The sequence below is a fragment of the Stenella coeruleoalba genome (assembly GCF_951394435.1).
Source record: "Stenella coeruleoalba genome assembly, chromosome: 18".
Lineage (NCBI taxonomy): Eukaryota > Metazoa > Chordata > Mammalia > Artiodactyla > Delphinidae > Stenella > Stenella coeruleoalba.
In genome coordinates, this window is record NC_137164.1 from 63,809,316 (window position 1) to 63,836,116 (window position 26,801).

Genomic DNA, 26,801 nt, shown 5'->3' on the forward strand with positions numbered 1-26,801 from the left:
ACCTTATTAATGATTATAGGGAATTTTGGTGGTTTGTTTTGTATTTTAATTCTGTTCTGTAAGCATTCAAACATGATGAAAAGAGTTTAAGGTAATATTCACTATTTTGGGGTATTTAGGAACCAGTTTTATTCACTGGAACAATGAGGAAAAATCTGGATCCCTTTAATGAGCATACGGATAAGGAACTGTAGAATGCCTTAGAAGAGGTAATTTATTGAATGTAATTAACTTGTTAGCATCAGTATGTGTACATTTATAGCAGCACAGGTAATTAAGGGGAGCTTATTGGTTTAACTGACTTTATTTAGCTCCAAGGAGAACACTGATGACATGGGTACATGTGTAAATTAAAACATGTATATTAATGGTGATGAAAACCAACAAGATAATGCCTTATGCTTTCATTTTAGCTTTTCCCTAGAACCCAAAGCAACTAGGTACATTATCTTGTCCTTAGTAGAACACTAAACTAGAAGTTATAATTCTGAGTTCAAATTCTACTAAGTGACCTAGTGAATGAGTTACCTTAATTACTTTGCAATGTTCATTTTATTCCTCTGGTCTTAGGGAATATCAACTAAGTGGAGACAATAGTAGTTTTTCATTATTAACTGAAAGATAAATGAGATCATACCAACAAAATGCCATGAAGTTTCATAAGAGAGTGTCTATAAAGGTAAATTATATAATTGGAATGTGATGATAGTTATTTATTGGCGATCATGTCCTTTTAATGCCGCAGCATGAATGCAGGTAAGAGAACCCTGGAGCTTTTGCTCAGTTTTTATATGGATCGGTTCATTTCTAGAGGATTTTCTGTTATTTGTGTCATGTTTCCCTTTGGCCCACTTCTTTGAATTTCCTCACCCTTGCGTGAAAAGGATTTTGACTTGTTAAGTTGCTGTTGGTTTGTATATTTTGATACAAATTATTTTGTGTATTGGTCCTAGTTTTGCAAATTGATTCTACTAATGGCAGAAACTGTATCTAGACTTCTAAACCATAACAGACTTCTAATTTCTCATAGGACCTAGTTCAGTCTTATTCTTTTAAAAAAGTAAGCACTTAATAAATAGGTACTAAATGTTTGATTGATCTCATTTCAGAGAAGTGTGGCTTATTTCTTTAAAAAAAATTTTTTTTTACACATATCCAAATGACTGTTCACACTGTTGTTTTGAATTGGTGTGTTTGTCATTTAGTGTCACCCTTCCAGGGAAGCTCCGAAATCTGTTATATATAGATGAGCTTTGACTGTGAGCAAGCAGATTTTGAGGCCTGACAATTTCCTGCAGGGAATTCTGGTTTCTGAAGGCATGTCGGCACTGAGTCTTTACAAACCACCCCTCTTTCCAGCAACTGTGGGGACTTTATTTTCCTAAATCAGGCTGATTGCTTCACCTTCTCCTACTTGAGAAGCAGTGGACCTCTGATTTCATTTAAGCTTACGAGTCTTTCTACAGTGAAATTCTAGAAGAGAAGAGGTGGGGAGAGCAGTTAACCATTAAATATAAAGAAAGAAGGATGATCCACTGCTCTTGAACTCACAAAACAGATTTAATGGTGAAACTGTGACATCTTAAAAAAAAAAAAAAAAACTGGAAGTACTGGTAAATTATTTTCCTATTTGTTTCCAAGCTCGAGATCTCTCTTAACAGAGTCTCAGGTAGTAAAATTACTCTAGAATTTTGGATAGAGAGGAAATGTTAATTGGGAGACAAATCCTGTAAAAAACTATCTTAGAACTTGGCCCTAACTTATACTTAATTCATCTGTAGGAGCCAAACTTTAGATAAAGTTTAGTAGCCTCTCAATTCTAAAAATGATGAGGTGGTGGAAGTGGTAGACAACACTGAGATCTACCTTTATTTAAACTACATTTGGAACTTACTGTAAAAAGAGAGAAACATGAGTTTATTTCACAAAGTGAAGTGTGTGGTTTCTATGTATTGCTTCCGGAATTGACCTTATTACTTTACTGATATGTCTTAGAGTGAGAAATCATCCCATCATTTTGTCTAGGACTTGTTTCTTTATGACTTTTTAAAATAAAACCTACCACATCTTTTATTGAAAAACATACAAATATGTCATAAAGAAATAATTCCCAGAGAAACAGAATGATGGGATGATTTCTCACTCTAAGACGTTGCACTAAAGCAATGAGGTCAATTTTTTTTTTTTTTAATGAGGTCGGTTTTTAAGTGAACTAAAAACTCCAGTCATTGGTTAATAAATGATGCCAAACTAGACATGTGAACCCAAACTCATAGAGTTGGCCTGCAAGTGAGAGGGCACCACTATGTTTTCCTCTTTAAGAACTTCAATTAAAAGAAAAAGATGCTTAAAAAAATTTTTTTTTAGGTCCTCTTAGTTCTGTCTCCTCCTTCTCCCTTGGTGGAGATGGACATTCAGAAGGGAGACAGTCCTAATAATGGTGCCCGTCTCATCTTGGTTACTTTTCAAAATATGCTGAAATATGTTTTTCTTATACTGAAGAATAGCCAGCTGACTGTAAACTGAAGAAAGTTCATCAGAAATTGGTGCCAATTAGGGCACCTAAAAAGCAAGGGCAGCTCTACAAATATAGCGTAAGTAGTGAGTGAAGAAGATGAAGTACTTTATCAAAGGTTAAAAGATCACAGTAGATAAAACTCTGGAAATGAATCATCGATGTGTTGCTTCTATTAAAAAACAAAAACAAAACAGCTTAGATACTGGGATTTACAATTGAGAGTGCTATGTCATGTCAAAACTGAAGAAATCACCCAGTTATGTTCTATGTTGACACGTTGATCCTCTGTTAGGACTCAAGTATGTCTCATCATACTGAAAACCAAGATACAGAAATCTGCGGCCTGTGCATCAGGAACCACGTGATTCAGTCCTGGCTTTGGCGACAGGTCACATTTCCATTTCTCTGGACCTTGTATTTAGGTGAGCAGGCTCTCCTTTTACTTCATTTACTGCTGGCTCTGCTCTCCTAAAATCTCTTCCCCATCTGTTGACTGCATTGCACTCTCTCTTTCCAGCCCACACCAGCCTTTCTTTTTGAAAAGAAGGTTCCATAAAATGTGGAAACCATCTGACATCTGTGTTAACTTCCTATGAGGGGCGTTGGCACCTGGTTGGTAGATACAGTACACGCAGATTACTTTGAAAATGTTTATGACGATAGAAATAAGGTGCCCTATAAGTTCAGTTTATTTATATATTTATTTTTAACATTTTATTTATTTTATTTTTGGCTGCATTGGGTCTTCGTTGCTGCGCCCGGGCTTTCTCTAGTTGTGGTGAGCGGGAGCCACTCTTCATTGTGGTGCATGGGTTTCTCATTGCGGTGGCTTCTCTTGTTGTGAAGCATGGGCTCTGGGCGCATGGGCTTCAGTAGTTGTGGCACGTGGGCTCAGTAGTTGTGGCTCGTGGGTTCTAGGGCACGGGCTCAGTAGTTGTGGCGCACGGGCTTAGTTGTTCCATGGCATGTGGGATCTTCCCGGACCAGGGCTTGAACCCGTGTCCCCTGCATTGGCAGGCGGATTCTTAACCACTGCACCACGAGGGAAGCCCCCATAAGTTCAGTTTGTTATCTTTCAGTTTTGCTATAGTTTATTATTTTCCGAAGCTCAAAAAAGATCTGAAGTATTCTATACTGAGTTGTATAGTTTTTAATAGTATTGTATGCTCCATTTTCCTTAAATTATAACTTTTTTAAGTTCTTTCCACAGTTTAAAGTATGATGTTATGATATCTTGGAGCCAGTTAATTGTTTAATAATATATTCCTTTTATACTTATATTTAATAAGAAAATAGTGTTATATATAAATTATCTATTTATATGGATTTATTTTCTGATTTATAGGAACAGACATGTCACAAGAAGAGATGAACTTGTGGCTTCATTCATACAGCCAACAAATATCTACTGAGAGCTTTCTAGATAGCCATTGTTTCAGATTCTGGGGTTATCACAGTCATTAAAAGAAACAAAGTCTCTACCCTTTTGGAACTTAAATTCTCCTGGAGAAGATGGAAAACAAGCCAATGCATATGTAACAAAGTCTCAGTGCTGATACTTGCGAAGGAGAAAAATAAAGCAGAATAGGAAGAGGGGCTAGCTGACAGCATTATTAATAATGGGCAATATCTGTTGATCTCTTTGTATCCATCACTGTTGTAAATTCTACACATAATGACTCATTTTATACTCTGACAATGTTAGGAGGTAAACACCTTTATTATACTACAGTCTTATTTAGAGTTTAGGAAGCTAAGATAAACTTCAGGAAGTTGCCCAATCGGCAGAGCCAGGTAGGACTTATGCCCAGGCTGTCTGGCTGCAAGGCTCCAATTTTTTTGTTTTAAAATTTTCAGACCACAAGAACATGGAAGGAGTAGTATGATGAACACATATGCACCTTCACCTTGATTCACCAGCTGTTAATATTTTTCCACATTTGCTTCCTCTCTTCCATACATTTTGCTGAACTGCTTGTAAGTTGTAGAAATGTTTATTAAAAGTTGCAATTCACCTTTAAATACATAAATATACACCTTGCAAGAACAAGGACATTCTCTCACATAACAGTTTTCTAAATCAAGAAATTTAATAGTAATATCACACTATTATCTGTTTTCAGATTCTCCAGTTGTAACTCCTAGTTATTACTGTCTACTGCCTCTATTGTGTTTTTTTCCATTCTAATACTAAATTATACTGGGTTGGCCAAAAAGTTAGTTCAGTTTTAAGTAAAAATAAAAGACATTTTTCATGTTCACCAAGACCTTTATTGAATGATGTATTCGTTAACCGAATGAACTTTTTGGCCAACCCAATAACTTGAATATATGATTATACTATAGAAAGCCTTCATATTCTTATTATTCTCATAACCATCCCTGATTCATAAATGAAGACAGAATCTCAGAAAACAGTATTTTCTGAAAAACACTGCTTCTCACAACCCTTATTCCTCATGAGGCAAATATGGACAACTGGAAGGAAAGTAAAAAACCAGATTAGTGATGAGATGCCATCCCAGTAAGGGGCAAGTGTAAAATTATTTCTTCAAAGTCAGGATGTCAGTTTTAAGAAACACCAACCCACTTGCACCACAATACAAATCTTACCCTTTAGATTTTTGTACTTTTCATGCAGTCACTAAATACGAATACCATATTTAATCCTAACTCTGAATTCCCCTTTCTTGGGATTGGACTTCATCAGGAGCACAGTTTGGGATCACATTCATAGAAGTGCTCCAGCATTTAGGATACCACGAAAATATAAATATTGCCCACTCACCCTCGGTGTTTTGTTATTTGACACTATAATTGTGTCCCTGATCATTGGCCATCACTCATCAATCTGTTGGTGTCTTAATTTGAAATGTATTTACTCTTTGTTCTTTAACTTCAAATATAGCCTGAGTTTGGTTCTTGTTCTGTAGTACTTCTCCAAAATAAATATTCGTTGAATTAATCCCTACCACCCAATGTACTTTCAGATTAACCTCGGAAGTTGAAAGCTTGCTTTTCTTTTTTATCTTACGATTACAGTTTTATGAAGATACATTAATATAAACACCATCTATACCCATAGTCTGGGGGAAATAAGATGTTATGTTGTATCCTGTTTTTCATGGATTTTCATTCACTGCAAGACATTTTTGACATTGAAGAAAATGCACTTAACTGGTCCAGTATTTATGAGATTAAACTTGGGAAAGAACCATTACCAGAATAGGCTCCAGGATTACTAATGTATGAGGTGCAGTTTGCCATTGTTTGAATTCGTATTTTTTTAAACTTTTAGACCTTCCAAAATTGTAAAGTGCTGAGAAGATTATATCTAAAAGAACCATACTTCCTGTAATATATATATATATATATATATATTTTTAAAGTTTCCCTTTAATGTACCAACCCATATGCAAAATGTACTTTGGTAAACTTGACTCAACCATAAAATCCTTTTAACTTTTCCATTTAAACCACACTGGGAGAAATAGCTTCATTTTTTGAGAAACTTCCTTAACTAATCCTTAGGTGGGGTTTCTGGTAGGTGTCATGTGGCAGGGAAGGGGTACACTGATATTTTCCTGTCCTGACTTGACTCTACATCTTTCTCAGTGAATGCTAATTGGAAATAGCTCTCCCCATCACGTGGCTGTACATGTAAGATAGGTAAGAAGTCATGAGGACTTCAAAGCTCTAATGTCTAAGAGGACTGTCTGCTTCAGTAGCAGTTTGTTCAGGAAAAATGTTCTTTCTGTATCCACAGGTATAATTTAAAGAAGCCATCAAAAGTGTTCCTGGCAAAATGGATACTGAATTAGCAGAAACAGGATTGAACTTCAGTGCCGGACAGAGACAACTGGTGTGTCTTGCTAGGACTATTCTCAGGAAAAGTCAGATATTGATTATTGACAAAGCCACATCAAATGTGGACCCAAGGTATGGAGCTGAGGTCCATGAAACCTGGTATCCAAAATTTAAGTGTTGTAAATGGAAAACATTTAGTGATGCCGAGAAATGTTTCTAAGTGTTCTCTTTGCCCGAAAGATATCTCTTGTTAACATTAATTCCAGAAAACAAAAGAAGAAACCAAAGCATGTTATATGGTGTTAATGTTGTTACTAGACATCCTATGAGAGCTAGATTCCTAAATCCAGCTCCTGATAGTTTCAAGCAATTTTGAGGGAAAACTATTTTCCATTGTTTTATGAAAAATAGTAAATTTCTAAGACTTTTTTTTTTTTTTTTTTCGCGTTACACGGGCCTCTCACTGTTGTGGCCTCTCCCGTTGTGGAGCACAGGCTCTGGACGCGCAGGCTCAGCAGCCATGGCTCACGGGCCCAGCCGCTCTGCAGCATGTGGGATCTTCCCGGACTGGGGCATGAACCCGTGTCCCCTGCATAGGCAGGCAGACTCTCAACCACTGCGCCACCAGGGAAGCCCTAAGACTTTTTATACTTAGTTTTTTTAGGAACAAGATTATGTCTTGAAATATTGATTTTAAAAACATTATAAAATATCATGATATTTTAAAGTCTTAAGTCCACTTTTCCTGTCTATACTGAACTAAATCAACTTTTCTGATTCCAGAACTGATGAGTTAATACAAAAATAGTCCATGAGAAATTTGTTCAGTGCACTGTGCTAACCATCACAAACAGATTGACCACCATTATTGACAGCGACAGGATAATGGTAAGACCTTCACCTGTGGAATTTCACTTGTTTCCATTTATGTTCAATTTTTCAACACATCCTTCCTTGTAAAACTTGATAGGAAGGAACCCCCAATAATTTAATTTTCTCTTAGTTTCTCCTCTCATTCCTGACAATAACTCAAGTACTTAACTATACTTTCACAATGTGCTATTAAATAATATATCCAGTAATTTCATATTTTCATGTTAACACATTACTGGGGGATTTTTGCAGAAATTAACACCTGTGGCTGGCGATTTGTTATGTAAGTGAATATTGAAATGTCTCTGGTCGATGATGTAGATAATAAAAGACATACGTCTCTGGTCCATAATGAGTTAAAGTTTATTAAATTGTCATTTTTTTAAGATGGCCAACCATGAAAATATTCCAAACCCAACTTATGGCTTCACATTTCAGAGAGGGAGAAGATGGTCATCTTGGCTGTGTCACAATTGTTTCAGCATTTTTGGATTCCCGTAATCAAAAAATTAGCCTTTCATTTAGACTGCCATGAGGTTGTTGGCTAATGTTGCAGAATTTCTCAGCTGTTGCTGTCAGAGGGGAGTCCATGAGAAGAAAGGGCCTAGTGAGAAAAACAAAGTATTTCAACAGGAAGGATTTAATATAGGAAATTTGTTACACAGGAATTGGAGGGCTAGAAAAATGAAACACTGGGGTAATAATTTTAGGAAGCAGCTACTGTGTCCTAGGACAGATCTCCAGAACTAAGAACTCAGAAAAGAGGCTCTAAAGAGTCAGTGCTCAGACTTCCAAGGAGAGGTCACTGCCTAGTTGCTGGCCATATTTGTGAGGGAGCACAATGAGGCTAGTTCTCCATATGCTAATAGAAGCTGAGAGCTGGAGTCAGGTCCCACTGCTGAGATGCTGCTGCAGGAGCAGCAGAAACCAGGTAGACCATTAGCTCTGATTCCCACCTTCAGTCTCCCTCTAGTGCCCCCTACTGACAAAACCTAACAGAGGCCAGCTGGCCAAAGGTCTTCTGACATGAGATTTGCAGAGACCCAGCCTTTGCATCACAGATGAGAGTACAGAAACAAAAGTGGATCAGGGGCTGAGATACTGCATATAAACAACTAGTAAGTCTCACACAGTAAATCTGGACTCTGCACACAAAGCTTGGGCCTCTGGATATCTGTCTAGTATCTTCCTTCCAGGTTTGATTGGCTTTTTCTTCCTTAGTAATTTAATATTTCCTTCCTTCCTCCATTACTTTTCTCTCTCATTTTCATCTTCTTTCTTTGTTCTTTCCCTGCTGAGTTTCAATAAATGTTAGGGTGTGGCTTCATAAAATGATAAGGGAATCATCCCTTAAAGGAAAAAACCTTTGGCTGCGTATAATCTCAAGGAATGCAGGGTATTTTAAGGTTAACCTGTAGCCCGTGACAGTGAGCTGATTTCACTCATCTTATGGATGGTATAACCACTGTCAGGAGACACCACAGTATCCAGTGATGCTGATTAGTAATGAAATAGATAAAGAATGCCTGCATATAATGCATAGGAGGCAACAGATGAAGTTATTTAACCAGTGAATTTGATGGTCCATAAAAAAAACAGGTAATAATCAGTAATACCCAAACTTCCTTATGTTTAATGATAATGGTACTATCTCTCTTGACTTCTTAGGACGTTTCTGGAATATCACCTCCCATCCTACTTCACATTCATTGTCAGATGGGATCATCAGTGGGGGCATTGAGTAGATAGCAGAGTGTCAGCACTGAAGCAGTGCCGTTAGCCTCCCTCCCCCGAGCTGGACGTGCACAGGAGTGAGCTCTGGGGAGGCAGACGACAGGAGTGGGGCATGCCCAACCAAAGGGATGCTCTGGGCTCCAAGCAGTGTGTCTGGTCATCTGGAATAGGACATCACAGTAGGAAGCAGGCCTCTCCTGCAGACTTTCATGAGGGATCAGGTAACATTCCAAGATTGCAGGACAGTGACTCTTAAATTCCAGAAACGTTTAGCATCAGGCATCCTTAGTCCCTCGTTTTCTGTGTTTTTTTTTTTTAATTATTTATTTGGTTGCACCAGGTCTTAGTTGCGGCAGGAGGCCTCCTTAGTTGTGGCTCGCTGACTCCTTAGTTGCGGCATGCAGGCTCCTTAGTTGTGGCATGCAGAGCATGTGGGATCTAGTTCCCTGACCAGGGATCGAATCTGGGCCCCCTGCATTGGGAGCATGGAGTCTTAACCACTGCGTGCCATCAGGGAAGTCCCTCTTATTTTGTGGTCATGAATGAATGCTAATTGGAAAAGTAACATTTTAGTTCTACTTTTTACCATCACTTTGTTCTTAGCTCTCAGCATTGCAGCATTGTCTCAGACTATCCCCAAAAGTGTCCTCCTTCCACAATAAACGAATGATGCTGTGAAATCTACCTGTTTCAAGCCCCTTGCCAGGCTTTAGAGGCAGCAGCAGAAAGATGGCTTGATCTCTAGCTCAGTTAGGGGTCCATTCAAATAAATTCTTTTCTCCTAAATGTACCCTGGAGTTTTATTTTTGGCTTTTGGTATTGCAGTCACCTTGCAATATATGGTCAGTTAGGGAAACAGTGAGGCAGGACAAAACCTGGCAGATGTGTCAGCTCTTCAGTCCTAAGTTTTATCCATCAGCACTTGATCCACAGGTGTGAACGTCCATAGATGTGAATCAATCAACTTTGTTGCCGTTATCAAAATATGTCCATTTGTTTAATGCTTTACTTACCAGTATCTTCTGGTAAATTTCTATAGCCTCAAATTTTTCTCTCTTGGTCAGTGTCTTTGAACAAATCTTTAACATGGTTTTACAAAGCAGTTTACATCCTGGTCCCTCCCCACCTTTCTAGTTTTGTCCTTCTCAGCTCTTTCCTTTAGAGCTAAAACCACATTGATGGTCTTTCATTTCTCCAAATGCAGTGTTCACTCTCTCTTACAGTTGTGCCCTTTCTCGACTGTTGGTGGCTTAGACTAAGGTGCTAGCGGTGGAAATGGTGAGATGGTTGGATTTGGGGTGGATAACAGAGTGGAGCAAGTGGACTGTGTGATGGATCGAACGTGGGATCTAAGGGAAGAGAGAGGAGTTGATACTGGTTTCTGGGTGTGGAGACTGACCATCTGGGTGAATGGGGAAGACAGAGGGAAAAGGGAAATGCAAGGGTTCTCTTTGGAGCCTGTCACCTTTGCGATGACCGATGTTTTTCATGGTGGACCTTGTCCTTCACTGTGGAGCTGCCCTTCCCACTCCTGGGTTGGGAGACCTTCGGTTTAGGGCTCCCTGGCCAAGATTTCATCAGTGATAACACGGGGAGGTCCCACCAGGAGTTGTAAACTTGGCCACTTGTTTATATCCTGGTCCTAGCTGGTTGCGGTCGCCGACTCCTTTGGTAGGAATGGCAGGATTAGACCTCAGAGGACCCAAGAGACATGCATCCCCTAGCTTCAGAGCTGGGGAATTGTCTTCTGTGCTCCATCCACCACAGGTGTAAACCCTGTATTTTGTTCTAGAGCTTATGATTATCAGTTGGCTTTCAATTCAACAAAAACACCAATAAAAAATCTTTCTCAAAACTCTGATTTTTTTTTTTAACTGATTTTTGAGGCAGTTTTTTTTTCTTGCTTGCTTTAGAAATAAAGGCATACCTTTTTCTATTGCACTTCACAGATACTAATTTTTTTTTTTTTTTTTACATATTGAAGGTTTGTCACATCTCTGTGTAGAGCAAGTCTATCAGTGCCATTTTTCCAACAATACTGCTCACTCCGTGTCTTTGTCACATTTTGGTAATTCTCACAGTATTTCAAACTTTTTCACCATCACTGCATCTGTTATGGTGATCTGTGATCAGTGATCTTTGACGTTACTACTGTGACTTGCTAAAGACTCTGATGATGGTTAGTATTTTTTAGCAATAAATTATTTTTAAATTAAGGTCTGTACATTGTTTTTTTCCACACAATGCTACTGCACACTTGACAGGCTGCAGTATAGTGTAAATCAGGAAATTCATGTGACTCACTTTATTGCAATACTCACTTCATTCTGGTGTTCTGGAACTGAACCTGCAGTATCTCCGAGGGAAGCCTGTACCTCTTTCCTTTGTGGAAAGGAAGTGATCGTTCTGAAAGCTTTGTTTTTTTTTTAAGTAATGACAGATTCCAGAAACCCAATCCAGAATATCAAACCATACTCTCAGGGATTGGGCCTATATATATTTTTTTAAACATCTTTACTGGAGTATAATTGCTTTACAATGGTGTGTTAGTTTCTGCTGTATAACAAAGTGAATCAGCCATACATATACATATATCCCCATATCTCTTCCCTCTTGCGTCTCCCTACCTCCCACCCTCCCTATCCCACCCCTCTAGGTGGTCACAAAGCACCAAGCTGATCTCTGTGTGCTATGCAGCTGCTTCCCACTAGCTATCGATTTTCCATTTAGTACTGTATATATGTCCATGCCACTCACTCACTTTGTCCCAGCTTACCCTTCCCCCTCCCCGTGTCCTCAAGTCCATTCTCTAGTAGGTCTGCGTCTTTATTCCCATCCCGCTCCTAGGTTCTTCATAACCCTTTTTTTTTTTAAGATTCCATATATATGTGTTACCATACAGTATTTGATTTTCTCTTTCTGACTTACTTTACTCTGCATGACAGACTCTAGGTCCATCCACCTCATTACAAATAACTCAATTTCGTTTCTTTTTATGGCTGAGTAATATTCCACTGTATCTATGTACCACATCTTCTTTATCCATTCATCTGTCATTGGACATTTAGGTTGTTTCCATGTCCTGGCTATTGTAAATAGTGCTGCAGTGAGCACTGGGGTACATGTGTCCTTTTGAGTTATGGTTTTCTCAGGGTATATGCCTAGCAGTGGGATTGCTGGGTCATATGGTAGTTCTATTTTTAGTTTTTTAAGGAACCTCCCTACTGTTCTCCACAGCGTCTGTATCAATCTACATTCTCACCAACAGTGCAAGAGGGTTCCCTTTGCTCCACACCCTCTCCAGCATTTATTATTCGTAGATTTTTTGATGATGCCCATTCTGACTGGTGTGAGGTGATACCTCATTGTAGTTTTGATTTGCATTTCTCTAATAATTAGTTATGTTGAGCATCCTTTAATATGCCCCTTGGCCATCTGTATGTCCTTGGAGAAATGTCTATTTAGGTCTTCCACCCATTTTTTTATTGGGTTGTTTGGTTTTTTTGCTATTGAGCTCCATGAGCTGTTTGTGTATTCAGGAGATTAATCCTGTTGCTTCGTTTACAAATATTTTCTCCCATTCTGAGGGTTGTCTTTTTGTCTTATGCTTTTTTGCTGTGAAAAAGCTTTTAAGTTTAATTAGGTCCCATTTGTTTTTGTTTTTTTAAAAATTTTATTTTTTTATTACTTCTGGGTACGCTGGGTCTTTCTTGCTGCAAGCAGGCTTTCTCTAGTTGCGGCGAGCGGGCTTCTCATTGCAGTGGCTTCTCTTGTTGTGGAGCACGGGTTCTAGGCATGCCGGCTTCAGTAGTTGTGGCACGCAGGTTCAGTAGCTGTGGCACGCGAGCTCTAGAGTGCAGGCTCAGTAATTGTGGCACACAGGCTTAGCTGCTCTGCGGCATGTGAGATCTTCCCAGGCCAGGGCTCGAACCCGTGTCCCCTGCATTGACAGGTGAATTCTTAACCACTGCGCCACCAGGGAAGCCCTATTTGTTTTTGTTTGTTTGTTTTTGTGGTACATGGGCCTCTTACTGTTGTGGCCTCTCCTGTTGCGAAGCACAGGCTCTGGACGCGCAGGCTCAGGGGTCATGGCTCACAGGCCCAGCTGCTCCACGGCATGTGGGATCTTCCCAGACCGGAGCATGAACCCGCGTCCCCTGCATTGGCAGGCGGGCTCTCAACCACTGCGCCACCAGGGAAGCCCGCCCTAATTGTTTTTATTTTCACTACTCTAGGAGGTGGGTCAAAAAAGATCTTGCTGTGCTTTATGTCAGAGAGTGTTTTTCATATGTTTTCCTCTAAGAGTTTTATACTGTCTGGTGTTACATTTAGTCCTTTAATCCATTTTGAGTTTATTTTTGTGTATGGTGTTAGGTAGTGTTCTAATTTCACTCTTTTACATGTAGCTGTCCAGTTTTCCCAGCACCACTTATTGAAGTGTCTTTTCTCCATTGTATACTCTTGCCTCTTTTGTCATAAATTAGTTGACCATATGTGCATGGGTTTATATCTGGGCTTTTAATCCTGTACCACTGATCTATATTTGTTTTTGTGCAAGTACCATGATGTCTTGATTACTGTAGCTTTGTAGTATAGTCTGAAGTCAGGGAGCCTGATTCTTCCAGCTCCGGTTTTCTTTCTCAAGATCGCTTTGGCTATTCGGGGTAAAATTTTTTGTTCTAATTCTGTGAAGAATGCCACTGGTAATTTGATAGGGATTGCACTGAATCTGTAGATTGCTTTGGGTAGTATACTCATTTTCACAACACTGATTCTTCCAATCCAAGAACGTGGTATATTTCTCCATCTGTTTCTGTCATGTTTGATTTCTTTCATCAGTGTTTTATAGGTTTCTCAGTACAGGTCTTTTGCCTCCTTCGGTAGGTCTCTTCCTAGGTATTTTATTCTTTTTGTTACGATGGTGAATGGGATTGTTTCCTTAATTTCTCTTTCTGATCTTTCGTTGTTACTGTATAGGAATGCAAGAGATTTCTGTGCATTAATTTTGTATGCATCAACCTTACCAAATTCACTGATTAGTTCTAGTATCTTTCTGGTGACATCTTTAGGATTTTCTGTGTATAGTATCATGTCATCTGCAAACAGTGACAGTTTTACTTCTTCTTTTCCAATTTGTTGCTTTTATTTCTTTTTCTTCTCTGATTGCCGTGGCTAGGACTTTCAAAACTATGTTGAATAATAGTGGTGAGAGTGGGCAACCTTGTCTTCTTCCTGATCTTAGAGAAAATGCTTTCAGTTTTTCACCATTGAGAATGATGTTTGCTGTGGGTTTGTCATATATGGCCTTTATTATGTTGAAGTAGGTTCCCTCTATGCCCATTTTCTGGAGAGTTTTTATCATATAAATGGGTGTTGAATTTTGTCAAAAGCTTCTGCATTTGTCAAGATCATGTTTTTTATTCCTTAATTTGTTAATATGGTGTAGCACATTAATTGATTTGCATATATTAATCCTTACATTCCTGGAACAAATCCCACTTGATCATCGTGTATGATCCTTTTAATGTGTTGTTGGATTCTGTTTGCTGGTATTTTGTTGAGGATTTTTGCATCTATGTTCATCAGGGATATTGGTCTGTAATTTTCTTTTTTCTGTGATATCTTCGTCTGGTTTTGTATCAGGGTGATGGTGGCCTTGTAGAACGAATTTGGGGGTGTTCCTCCCTTTGCAATTTTTTGGAAGAGTTTGCGCAGGATAGGTGTTAGCGCTTTCTAAATGTTTGATAGAATTTGCCTGTGAAGCCATCCGGTACTGGTACTGGACTTTTGTTTGTTGGAAGATTTTTAATTACAGTCTCATTACTTGTGATAGGTCTGTTTATAGTTTCTAATTATTCCTGGTACAGTCTTGGAAAATTGTACCTTTGCAAGAATTTGTTCATTTCTTCTAGGTTGTCCATTATATTGGCATATAGTTGCTCATAGTAGTCTCTTATGATCCTTTGTATTTCTGAGGTGTCAGTTCCAATTTCTCCTTTTTCATTTCCAATTTTATTGATTTGCCCTCTCCCTTTGTTTCTTGATGAGTCTGGCTAAAGGTTTATCAATTTTATCTTCTCAAAGAACCAGCTCTTAGTTTTATTGATCTTTGCTATTGCTTCCTTCATTTCTTTTTCATTTATTTCTGCTCTGATCTTTATGATTTCTTTCCTTCTACTGACTTTGGGTTTTGTTTGTTCTTCTTTTTCTAGTTGCTTTACGTGTAAGGTTAGATTATTTCACATTTTTCTTGTTTCTTGATGTGAGACTGAATTGCTATAAACTTCCCTCTTAGACCTGCTTTTGCTGCATCCCATAGGTTTTGGGTCACTGTGTTTTCACTGTCATTTGTTTCTATGTATTTTTTTTTCTCTTTGATTTCTTCAGTGATCTCTTGGTTTTTTAGTACCACACTGTTCAGCCTCCATGTATTTGTGTTTTTTTACAGTTTTTTTTCCTGTAATTCATTTCTAATCTCATAGTGTTGTCGCAAAAGATGCTTGATACAATTTCAATTTTCTTAAATTTTCTGAGGCTTGATTTGTGACCCAAGATATCATCTATCCTGGAAAATGTTCCATGTGCACTTGAGAAGAAAGTGTATGTTGCCACTTTTGGGTGGAATGTCCTATATCAATTAAATCTACTATCATTGTGTTACTGTTGATTTCCCCTTTTATAGTTGTTAGCATTTCCCTTATGTATCGAGGTGCTCCCATGTTGGGTGCATAAATATTTACAGTTGTTACATATTCTTCTTTGATTGATCCCTTGATCATTATGTAGTGTCCTTCCTTGTCTCTTGTACCAGTCTTTATTTTAAAATCTATTTTATCTGATATGAGTGTTGCTACTCCAGCTTTCTTTTGAGTTCCATGTGCATGGAGTATTTTTTTCCATCCCCTCACTTTCAGTCTGTGTGTCCCCCTAGGGCTGAAGTGGGTCTCTTGTAGACAGCACATATATGGGCCTTGTTTTTGTATCCATTCAGCCAGTCTGTGTCTTTTGGTTGAGGCATTCAATCCATTTACATTTAAGGTAATTGTCAATATGTATGTTCCTATTGCAATTTTCATAATTATTTTAGTTTTTCATGTTTTTTTTTTTTCCTCTGTGTCTTTTTCTTCTCTTATGTTTCCCGCCTAGAGGAGTTCCTTTAGCATTTGTTGTAAAGCTCGTTTGGTGGCGCTGAATTCTCTTAGCTTTTGCTTGTCTGTAAAACTTTTGATTTCTTGGTCAAATCTGAATGAGATCCTTGCTGGGTACAGTAATCTTGGTTGTGGGTTTTTCTCTTTCATCACTTTAAGTATATCCTGCCACTCCCTTCTGGCTTGCAGAGTTCCTGCTGAAAAATAAGCTGATAACCTTATGGGGATTCTCTTGTATGTTATTTTTTGCTTTTCCCTTGCTGCTTTTAATATTTTTTCTTTGAATTTTATTTTTGTTTGTTTGATTAATATGCACCTGGGTGTGTTTCTCCTAGGTTTATCCGTATGTGACTCTCTGAGATTCCTGGGTGGCTATTTCCTTTCCTGTGTTAGGGACATTTTTGACTATAATCTCTTCGAATATTTTCTGAGACCCTCTCTTTTTCTCTTCTTCTTCTAGGACCCCTATAATTCGAATGTTGGTGCGTTTAGTGTTGTCCCAGAGGTCTCTGAGATTGTCTTCAATTCTTTTCATTCTTTTTTCTTTATTCTGCTCCTCAGCAGTTACTGCCACCATTCTGTCTTCCAGCTCACTTATTCGTTCTTCTGTCTCAGTTATTCTGCTATTGATTCCTTCTAGTGTATTTTTTATTTCAGTTATTGTATTGTTCATCTCTGTTTGTTCTTTAGTTCTTCTAGGTCTTTGTTAAACGTTTCTTGTATTTTCTCAATGTGTGCCTCCATTCTATTTCTGAGATTTTGGATCATCTTTACTATCATTACTCTGAATTCTTTTTCAGGTAGGTTGCCTATTTCCTCTTCATTTATTTGGTCTTGTAGGTTTTTACCTTCATCTGCTCCTTCATCTGTAACATAGTTTTTTGTCATCTTTTTTTTTTTGATGGGTGGGACTGTGTTCCTGTCTTACTGGTTGTTTGGCCTGAGGCTTCCAGCACTGGAGTTTGTAGTCCAGTTGTTCAGGGGTTGCTCCCATCCCCAGAGTCTGGTAGGTGCCCTAGTTGTGGGGAGATGTGAACTCTGCATCCCCCTACTCCACTATCTTGACCACTTTTCTGCCCTTAGGAGACTTAATAAATGTTTCCAATTAAATGACATGGGATGGAATTAACTGCAGTACTAGATATGGAAGAACAACCTGTGTCCTGTTTAGAGTTGCTGCATTATTCTCTTAAGATACAGTTATTCTACATGAAGAACTAAGTACCACCTAACATCAGAACTATCTTTATAGCTATGTCATTTGGGCCAACTGTTTCAGATTCTTTTTTCCCCTCTAAAACCATTATGCAAAGCCACTAATAAGTAGAAAGGCAGAGTTAAGACCTCCTTCCTCTCCCTTTTAATTTTCAACTAGGGATATATCAATGTGCATAAAAGGGCTGAACAGCAGACAGCTGAAGACAGAAAGAAAAAGAAGCAAAGAAAGATAACTTGTGAAAACAGATTCAGATCCTCGGCAGTTCAGATTGGGCTGTTCCCGGGTACTGTGCAGGCTGTGAGCATTAGAATTTGAAGCTCAGTTTCTTACTTGCTTCTTTAGAAAAAATTGGATTTCTAGGGATTTCTTCTGTGCAGAGAAATTCTGCTAATGCTGCTTATGTAGCAGCTCTTTTTGCCAGCCTTTCACTCTCAGAATAATAAACTACAATCAAAGCCAAGTTGAAGAAGCATCTTAACCTCTCACACAAGGGATTCTGCTCCTCTTAGTAACTAACATAATCCAGGACCCTGTCGACTGAAAAAGAAAAAAAAAAAAGCACAACCTGGAAGTTGAGTGTTACGTTTTATGTGGTGGACATTGTGAGGACTTAGGGACAAAGCATCTCATAACACTGAGAAATGGTTCTGAAGAGGCAAGGGGATGAGCCAGTATACGTAAGAGTTTTTGCAACAAAAGACCAGGTAGTCAGAACATTAAAAGATGACTGTTAATCAAAGAAAACCAGACATCCCAAGTTAATGAATTTAGTGCTTTTCTATACATGGGAAGATGCAAAGTCTGGGCTCATTGAAATTCCTTTGATGTGCACCTCAGCTATCTGAGGCCAGTATCCTGTGTTTTTCTCATCCTGAGTCTCCTCAGCGTGCACTGTTGGGGGTGGCCGCACACATTCTGGTTCTATCCTGAGTTCCCTCAGGGCTTATTGTCGGGGCAGCCGTAGTGTGGTGGCTTGATGGCTGCAACATCCTTTGTTCACTGATATGACAGGCAATTTTTTAGTTCACAACCCTAAAGAAATTCTGGAGGCATTTACTTTTTTCCCAAATACTAAGATTCTGTCAAACCAACTTAACAATTGCTGTCAGGTCACTGCCATCTGGTTTGTATGACATCAACCTGATTTTAGATAGAGTTTGATTTTCTTAAATCAAGAAATTTCCCAACTCTGTGTATCTGTATAAATAGCCGTTAAAGCTCAGAGTCTGAGAACTAGAAGCACTAACTAATGATAACCACCCCAAATGCCCTGGGCAGAATATAAAATGCCAGACTGCTGAGTGCTCTACTTGATGCACTGGGGTGACCTAAATGGAGGGGAATCCAAAAGGGAGGGGATATATTTATATGTATGGCTGATTCATTTTGCTGTGCAGCAGAAGCTAACACAACGTTGTAAAGCAACTGTACTCCAATAAAAATTAAAGAAATCATAGTCTAAAACTCATTTTTCTTCCCTTCCTATAACATTATAGTAATAAAAGGTCAGGTTAGGCCTTTATCTGCCTAGTAAAACAAGTTAATCAAACCATTAAAATACCAGCCAGGCCTACCACCCAAACAGATTTTTTCTATTCTTCCCCTCCTGTTCCTTTACAAAATATTGTCTGAGTTATAATGCTTTATTGTGAAACATTGTGTGCAATGCGTTTTTTTCCTGCTGCTTAACAGGTTTTGGATTCAGGGAGACTAGAAGAATACGATAAGCCATATGATTTGCTGCAAGATAGAGACGGCCTGTTTTACAAGATGGTGCAATAACTGGGCAAGGACGAGGCTGCTGCCCTCATTGAAACAGTAGAACAGGTAAGCCTGCCACAGGGAGTTGTGATTAAAGTTTGTCTCCAGGATTTACTCTTCACACGATCTCTACCAGGTGTCTGGTGATAAGCACTCTGTGCCCTTTTCAATTATAAGCCTCCAGAGACAAAGCTTCATGACTGGGTCTTAACAACACACTGCAAGTTGAAGGTCGGTCTGCTGAGCACCTGCAGAAGTGGTGAGGGTGGGGTGCAGGACGTGCATGTGCACATGTGCCTGAGAGATTTCAGATTGGACTTTCCACGTGTTTCGACTTCATGGGTTCAGATTCCCATACAGCACAGAACACTCTCATTTTGCAGACCCTCTACGTTTCATTCTGAGGGGTGCTCAGCACACTGTGATACGAGTGCTGTCAAGGAACATCCAGGAAGTTTGAGGGGAAAAACATCTGGAATATTTCTGGCCTAGGGAGATTTACCAGGGAAAGGTGTAGGTCACTTCTATTTTCTCATCTTCTAGGAGTAAAGAAAACTCCTACATGATACTGTCACGTTCTCCCTAATTCTTTGTTGTTTAGAATTAGGTCCAGTTGCCCCCCTATGCTTCCTGTAACTTCTAGAAGATGAAATTGTCATCAGGACAAATCAAGAATTCACAGTAACCCTAACACTGTAGTCTGAATGGTGCTTGAAGGTTTACAAAGTATTTTCAGAGATGAGATGTGTGAAAGCACTAAGCACTGTACATGGCATGAGAAAGGTGCTTGATGAGTAACATTTGGGTCACGTACCTTTCTAACAATGGTCAGGTGGTAGTACCTCCTATAGATGTGATAACTGAGGTCTGGTTTAAGGGTTAGCCATTGTCATGCAGCTGCCTGTAATTCTTTCTGGAACAAGGTGGGAGTGGGGTTGATGGAAGGAGGGAGGGAGGGAGGGGAGGTCTGGTGTTCTTGCCCACTGAGATGCGTGGCTCACATGGGAAGAGGTTTCCGACTGTATATGATATCTTCCCATCAAAACTTTATCTCTGGGCATTAAATTATGGGTGCATTTTTCCTCATTTATACTTTTCTGCATTTCTGCATAAAATTACTTGTATAATATTTAATCTATCACTTAAAGAAAACATGTCCCAGTATCTAAGTAATTCTTTAGAAAGGTTTATCTAAAATGTAGCCTAAGTTCCCTCTGTCACTGTTTCATCTCATTCTTCCTCCTTAGAAATGAAGAGCAGTACCTTCCACTGTTCACAGAGTAGGAAATAGTCCAGGGTCACAGAGCTGGCTGAAGAATGGGCAGAGTTGGAGTTCATATCTAGGTTTAGGGATGATGAAGTCTGCATTCTGAACTTTTCCTAAGTACTTATATTGTATGCAAACATACAGAAGCTGCCCTTGGAGCCCTATATCTTTTTATGCCTGAAATTCACACAGCACTTTCATTTACTAGAGTGAGACCTTCCTTCTGAAGACCTGATAATAATTTGAGATTCCCTGTATAACCCAGTCACAAAATGGCCAGGAATCTCCCAAACCCTTTTGGTCTTTTGACCTTAGGCATTTCACATCTAAGAGAGATGTCCCCACCTGTGTGTCAGTCTTCATTTAAAAAGTGTCTTATAATAGGGTTCAACATCCTCATTTTACAGGTGAGGAAACTAAGGCCCCTTAGAAGGAAGGTGGTCTTCTATATATAACTAGTGTTAAGCTAGTTTGCAGCAGATACACAATTAGAAATCTGTTCTTTCAGTATATGTTTTAAATCAACTGTAACATAAATACAAAAGCAGGGACAGGTCATAGAATTAGAAATCCTGTGATTCCTGATCTAGTAATCCTGCACCTACTTTAACAAGATTAATGTTAAGTTACATTTGTGTAGTCCTTTATAATTTATTGTACATTCTTCTCACATGTATGATTACACTTAATCCTCATCATGGTCTTTTATCCCAGGTCATGGATGAGGAGACTGGGTCCAGGGCTCACCTAAGGTCACAGAACTGGTCCAGGGAGCACAGGGGGTGAATTGGTGGGGGAGGCTGAGTTCCGCCCTAGGCACTCTGCTCTGTGTCAAGCCTGAGAACGCTGCTTCTTTCATGTGGTAGCCAAGGCGGGCCAAGTTCACAGGGTGGCAGAACATCACTCTTGGATTTCAGTTCTGCCACTGGCTCAGGTCACCTCTACAGAAAGACATAAGGAAATACGTATCTTGATTCCCATCCTAGTTGAATATCCTCTTGACATTATTTCTGCATATGCTCAGTCTTCTTAGGAGAACAAGCTGTCAGACTGTCAACTTTTTAAACGTGCAAGCATCAGATATCAATGCACTGTTCAGAGCTGTAACACAGGGAGGACTAGCCTAAGTCAAGCTTTTCACTCTAACAAAACAGAATTCATTCGTTTGAAAAGAAAACATCTGGGGAGAGGTGCTTCCAAGCCACGTTTTCTTGACCCCATAGTTGCTTCTCTGAAAACGTTGGTGCAGGCAAGCTGAATCAGTCTGATTTACCCTTTTAGATGATCCGTGAAATCATAGAGAAAGTACTTTTTAGATACATAAAGCTGAATGATGCGTTAGTTTGCTAGGGCTGCCATACAAGGACCACATAGTATGCAACTTAAACAATGGACATTTATTTCCTCACAGCTCTGGAGGTTGGAAGTCTGAAGTTAAAGTGTTGGTAGGGTTGTTTTCCTCTAAGGCCTCTCTCCTTGGCTTGGAGGTGCTGTCTTCTCTCTGTGTCTTTGCATGGTCATCCGTCTGTGTGCCTGTGTCCTAATCTCTTCCTATAAGGACACCAGTCATATTAGATTAGGGCCCACCTATATGACTTCACTTTAACTTATTCACCTCTTTCAAAATCCTGTCTCTAAATACAGTCACGGAGAGAGGCATGGATATATATACACTAACAAACATAAGGTAGATAGCTAGTGGGAAGCAGCCGCATGGCACAGGGATATCGGCTCGGTGCTTTGTGACCACCTGGAGGGGTGGGATAGGGAGGGTGGGAGGGAGGGAGACGCAAGAGGGAAGAGATATGGGAACATATGTATATGTATAACTGATTCACTTTGTTATAAAGCAGAAACTAACACACCACTGTAAAGCAATTATACCCCAATGAAGATGTTAAAATAAATAAATAAATAAATAAATACAGTCACATTCTGAGGTACTGGGGGTTAGGACTTCAACATATAAAATAGAAGGTGACAGGACTCAGCCCATAACAAAGGATGAATGCCTGTCATTCAGTTTCTTCTGTGATGAAGCAGACATGATTGAGGTTTTTTGGAAGTTTCTTTGTTCCCAGTGTGTAACAGAGGTGTCATTTTATCTACTCATGAAATCACTAGATACAACCCAAAAGTTATGAAATCCTAATATCCTAGGAGCCTGGACCAGTTTGAATAGGCTGCAGGAGGCACTCAGCAGCGATGTGGCCTTATGTCCCCCAAGGTCTCTGAGCCTCAGGGTCCTCACCTGTATGCAGTGCAGGGATTACAGCACTGCTTAGCTTCTTCACACTTATTACAGGGATCAGATGAGATAGCAGATGCCTAAGTGCTTTGAGAATATAGAGCGTTTTACAATATAAAATGGGATTTTTTAAAAGGCTATAGATTAAACCCTTCCCTCCCAATAATAAAAAAAATGCATCCACAGTTCTTTTAAGTAGCTTTAGAGACTCTAAATAATTAAAATGTATTATTTTTAATAATCAGTTTTTAAACAAATGATATACCTAATGCTACAAAATTCAAAAACTTTACTTTTTAAAAAAAATCTGTACATTTTTTATTTCATACATTTGTCATGTTTAAGAGAATTTGGCATATTGGAATAGTGAATACAATTTAAAATATCTAGTTACTAATTTACACTTGTGATTTTAAGATGAAAAGTATAAAAATATTTTATCACAACTTCTTTACTATATTTAAGAGTCTACATCATTAGAGTTGGCTTTTTTAATCTTTATTGGAGTATAATTGCTTTACAATGTTGTGTTTTCTGCTGTATAACAAAGTGAATCAGCTATATGTATACATATATCCCCACATCCCCTTCCTCTTGCATCTCCCTCCCACCCTCCCTATCCAACCCCTCTATGTGGTCACAAAGCACTGAGCTGATCTCCCTGTGCAATGCAGCTGCTTCCCACTAGCTATCTATTTTACACTTGGTAGTGTATATATGTCCATGCCACTCTATCACTTCGTCCCAGCTTCCCCTCCCCCCTCCCCTTCCCCATCCTCAAATCCATTCTCTACATCTGCATCTTTATTCCTGTCCTGCCCCTAGGTTCATTAAAACCACTTTTTTTTTTAGATTCTATTTTTATGTAAAAACTTTACTTTTTTAAATAGGTTTTTAAAATTTATGAAGAAGTCACTCTGCGACTCCTGTCATCACACAGCTCCTCCCCCAGGATGGAGCCCCAGCACAATTGCTGACTGTTCTGCTGACATGTTCTGTACATCAAGTAAGAACTTGTGCATATATGGCCTTCGTTGTTTTTAAGAACAAATGATAGTTGTTCCTTGATTTTTCATTTAAATATCTCTTTTTAATGGCTACATAGTATTTATGCTCTCTCCATTCCCTACTCCTCATTTTCCCTTTTTTTTTGTTTTTGCGGTACGCGGGCCTTTCACTGCTGTGGCCTCTCCCGTTGCGGAGCACAGGCTCTGGACGCGCAGGCTCAGCGGCCATGGCTCACGGGCCCAGCCGCTCCGCGGCATGTGGGATCCTCCCGGACCGGGGCACGAACCCATGTCCCCTGCATCGGCAGGCGGACTCTCAACCACTGTGCCACCAGGGAAGCCCTCATTTTCCCTTCTAATGAACTGTTAGTTTTATGTTTTCTCCCCCAAAGAAGGAACTCTCACATTCACTTACTACTTGTATTCTTCTTGATAATTTATCACTTTCTGCATTTCATCTTTAATCATTCCTTCCTTCCTTTGGTTTATTTTGTTGTTTCTTCTTACTTCTTGAATACATTTGTTTTCTTTCTTTTTTATTAATATAAATATTTTAAGGCTGTGAACTTTTCTCTGAATACTGTTCTAGCTATATCCCATAGGTTCTGGTGTGTAGTGCTTTCATCATAGTTAGGTTTTTATTTATAGATTCTGCAATTTTGTTGTCATTTTCTCTTTGGCCTAAGAATTATTTGAGAAAGAGATCTTTAAAATTTCCTGTGGATAGAGGATTTTTTTATGTTTGTATGTTTTCTAGTTTACTCATTTCATTGCCTTATGATAAAAAAAAAAAGTTCTCTGTACCATTTCCACCCAGAAACAGTGTTTAATAATACTTTAAGTTCTAGTTTATAGGTAATTTTTGTGAATGGTCTTTGGGCATTTAAAAAGATGGACTATTGGCTATTTAAGGTATAGAGTTTAATTCTTAATTATAGTGGTTTTATTAATTACATTATTTAGGTTTTCTCTATTCTTATTTATTTTGGTCCATTTGATGTGACTTGGACCTAGAGAAGTGTATTAGTCTCATACTGTACCAAGTTCCATTTTACAGTTCTTGTAATTTGTTTTGATAATTTCAGTGCTATAATTTTTCAGTCCCTGGATATTCATGACTTAGGTTTTTCACTATGAATTACATTTTCTACTATTTTAAAGTGCCTTTTTTTGTTTTGTTTTGTTTTAAATTTTATTGGAGTATAGTTGATTTACAATGCTGTATTACTTTCAGGGTGCACAGCACAGTGATTCAGTTATACATATATTCATTCTTTTTCAGATTCTTTTCTCATATAGGTTATCACAGAATATTGAGTAGATTTCCCTGTGCTATTCAGTAGGTCCTTGTTGGTTATCTATGGGTTGGCCAAAACGTTCCTTCAGTTTTTTCCGTAAGTCAGCTCTAGTAGTGCTTAGTTGTCTTTAACTTCATTCAAAACAATTTTGTTACATTGTATTGTGACAGCTGTCATATCAGCGTGCATTTAAAAAAATAACTTAAAATTGGTGGATTTTTGTGTAGCCATTTTAATATTGAAGATTGAAGAAAAAAGCAACATTTTTGGCATATTATGCTTTATTATTTCAAGAAAGTTAAAAGTGCAATTGAAATGCAGAAAAACATTTGTGCAGTGTATGGAGAAGGTGCTGTGACTGAATGTATCAAAAGTGGTTTGTGAAGTTTCATGCTGGAGATTTCTTGCTAGACGATGCTCCACGGTTGGGTAGACCAGTTTAAGTTGACAACAATCAAATCAAGACATTAATTGAGAACAATCAACGTTATACCATGCAAGAGATAGACGACATACTCAAAATATCCAAATCAAGCACTGAAAATCATTTGCACCAGCCTGGTTATGTTAATCGCTTTGATGTTTGGTTTCCACATACGTTAAGCACAAAAAACTTTCTTGACCATATTTCCACGTGTAATTCTCTACTGAAACTAATGTAAACGGTCCGTTTTTAAAACAAATTGTGACGGGAGATGAAAAGTGGATACTGTACAGTAATGTGGAACAGAAGAGATTGTGGGGCAGGTGAAATGAACCACCACCAAGCACACCAAAGGCACCGGTGGTCTTCATCCAAAGAAGGTGATGTTTTGTATATAGTGGGATTGGAAGGGAGTCCTCTATTATGAGCTCCTTCCAGAAATCCAACGATTAATTCCAGCAAGTTCGGCTGATGCCACGATCTTGGCTCTCTGTTCACCAATGCCAAAAAGAAATACAAAGAGAAATTTTAGCAGAACAAGAAAAAGTAGCTTTTATTCTTTACCAGGCCAAGAGAGGACACAGCAGGTTACCACCTCAAGAACTGTGGCCCCCCCATTCCTGGGGAATAGGGAAAGGTTTTATAGGCTAAGACCCCATGGTCTAGGGTAGGTGATAAGGCTCAAACTAATGACGGTCTTGATTTCCTTCTTCTGCAAATTTATGGCCAAAAGCTGGCATCAGGTGGCTCAGCAACCAGGTCGGGTGTCCCTGAAGTTATCAGCCATGACCTTGTTTTTGAAATGCAGAATGCTACAGGGGAGTGTAGGGGGAGAAGAATGCCAGGTGCAGAGTATAATTCATATGGAGTCAGAGAGTAACTGGCTTTGTTTAGCTTTGTGAAGGACAAGTCTAGCTACAAGTGTGTGTTAGTAGTAACAGCTAAAGAATAACCAAGACTGCTTAACTCTTGCAGGCCTGTTTGGCTGGTATGTGCCTAAGGCCATTTACTGATTTCTGGTTTTGCTGCAACACTGCTCCCAATGAGACCAACTGAAAGCAGCACTTGACGAAAAGCATCTGGAATTAGTCAACAGAAAATGCATAATCTTCCATCAAGATAATGCAAGACCACATGTTTTTTTGATGACCAGGCAAAAACCATTACAGCTTGGCTGGGAAGTTCTGATTCATCTGCCATATCATCTGCCATATTCACCAGACATTGGATCTTTGGATTTCCATTTATTTCGGTCTTTCCAAAGTTCTCGTAATGGAAAAAGTTTCAGTTCCCTGGAAGGTTATAAAAGGTACCTGGAACAGTTCTTTCCTCAAACAGACAATAAGTTTTGGGAAGATGGAATTATGAAGTTGCCTGAAAAAAGGCAGAAAGTAGTGGAACAAAATGGTGAATATTTTTCAATGGAGTTCTTGGAGAAAATGAAAAATGTCTTATTTTTAAACACTGAAGGAATTTTTTTGGCCAGCCCAAAATTTT

General features: G+C 38.9%; 1 protein-coding gene and 1 long non-coding RNA gene across 2 annotated transcripts in view; one reads left to right on the forward strand and one right to left on the reverse strand.

Annotated features, from left to right (window-relative positions):
* Window positions 1-20,621, forward strand: part of LOC307176614 (ATP-binding cassette sub-family C member 4-like) — a gene marked incomplete at its 5' end in the record, with an annotated part of 194,488 nt that extends 173,867 nt beyond the window's left edge. Inside the window, 9 exon segments of the mRNA XM_079902944.1 lie at window positions 120-191; window positions 195-209; window positions 6,285-6,287; window positions 6,291-6,457; window positions 7,109-7,128; window positions 7,131-7,281; window positions 17,479-17,596; window positions 18,992-19,078; window positions 19,082-20,621. Of these exon segments, the coding sequence (XP_079759070.1) occupies window positions 120-191; window positions 195-209; window positions 6,285-6,287; window positions 6,291-6,457; window positions 7,109-7,128; window positions 7,131-7,281; window positions 17,479-17,596; window positions 18,992-19,078; window positions 19,082-19,207 (759 nt within the window). The 3' untranslated portion in view covers window positions 19,208-20,621.
* Window positions 20,622-20,672: 51 nt separating this feature from the next.
* LOC307176739 overlaps window positions 20,673-26,801 on the reverse strand; it is a 35,125-nt gene continuing 28,996 nt past the window's right edge. The window contains exon 4 of the long non-coding RNA XR_013824876.1: window positions 20,673-21,268. This is a non-coding gene — a long non-coding RNA (uncharacterized lncRNA). The remainder of the gene's footprint in view (window positions 21,269-26,801) is intronic.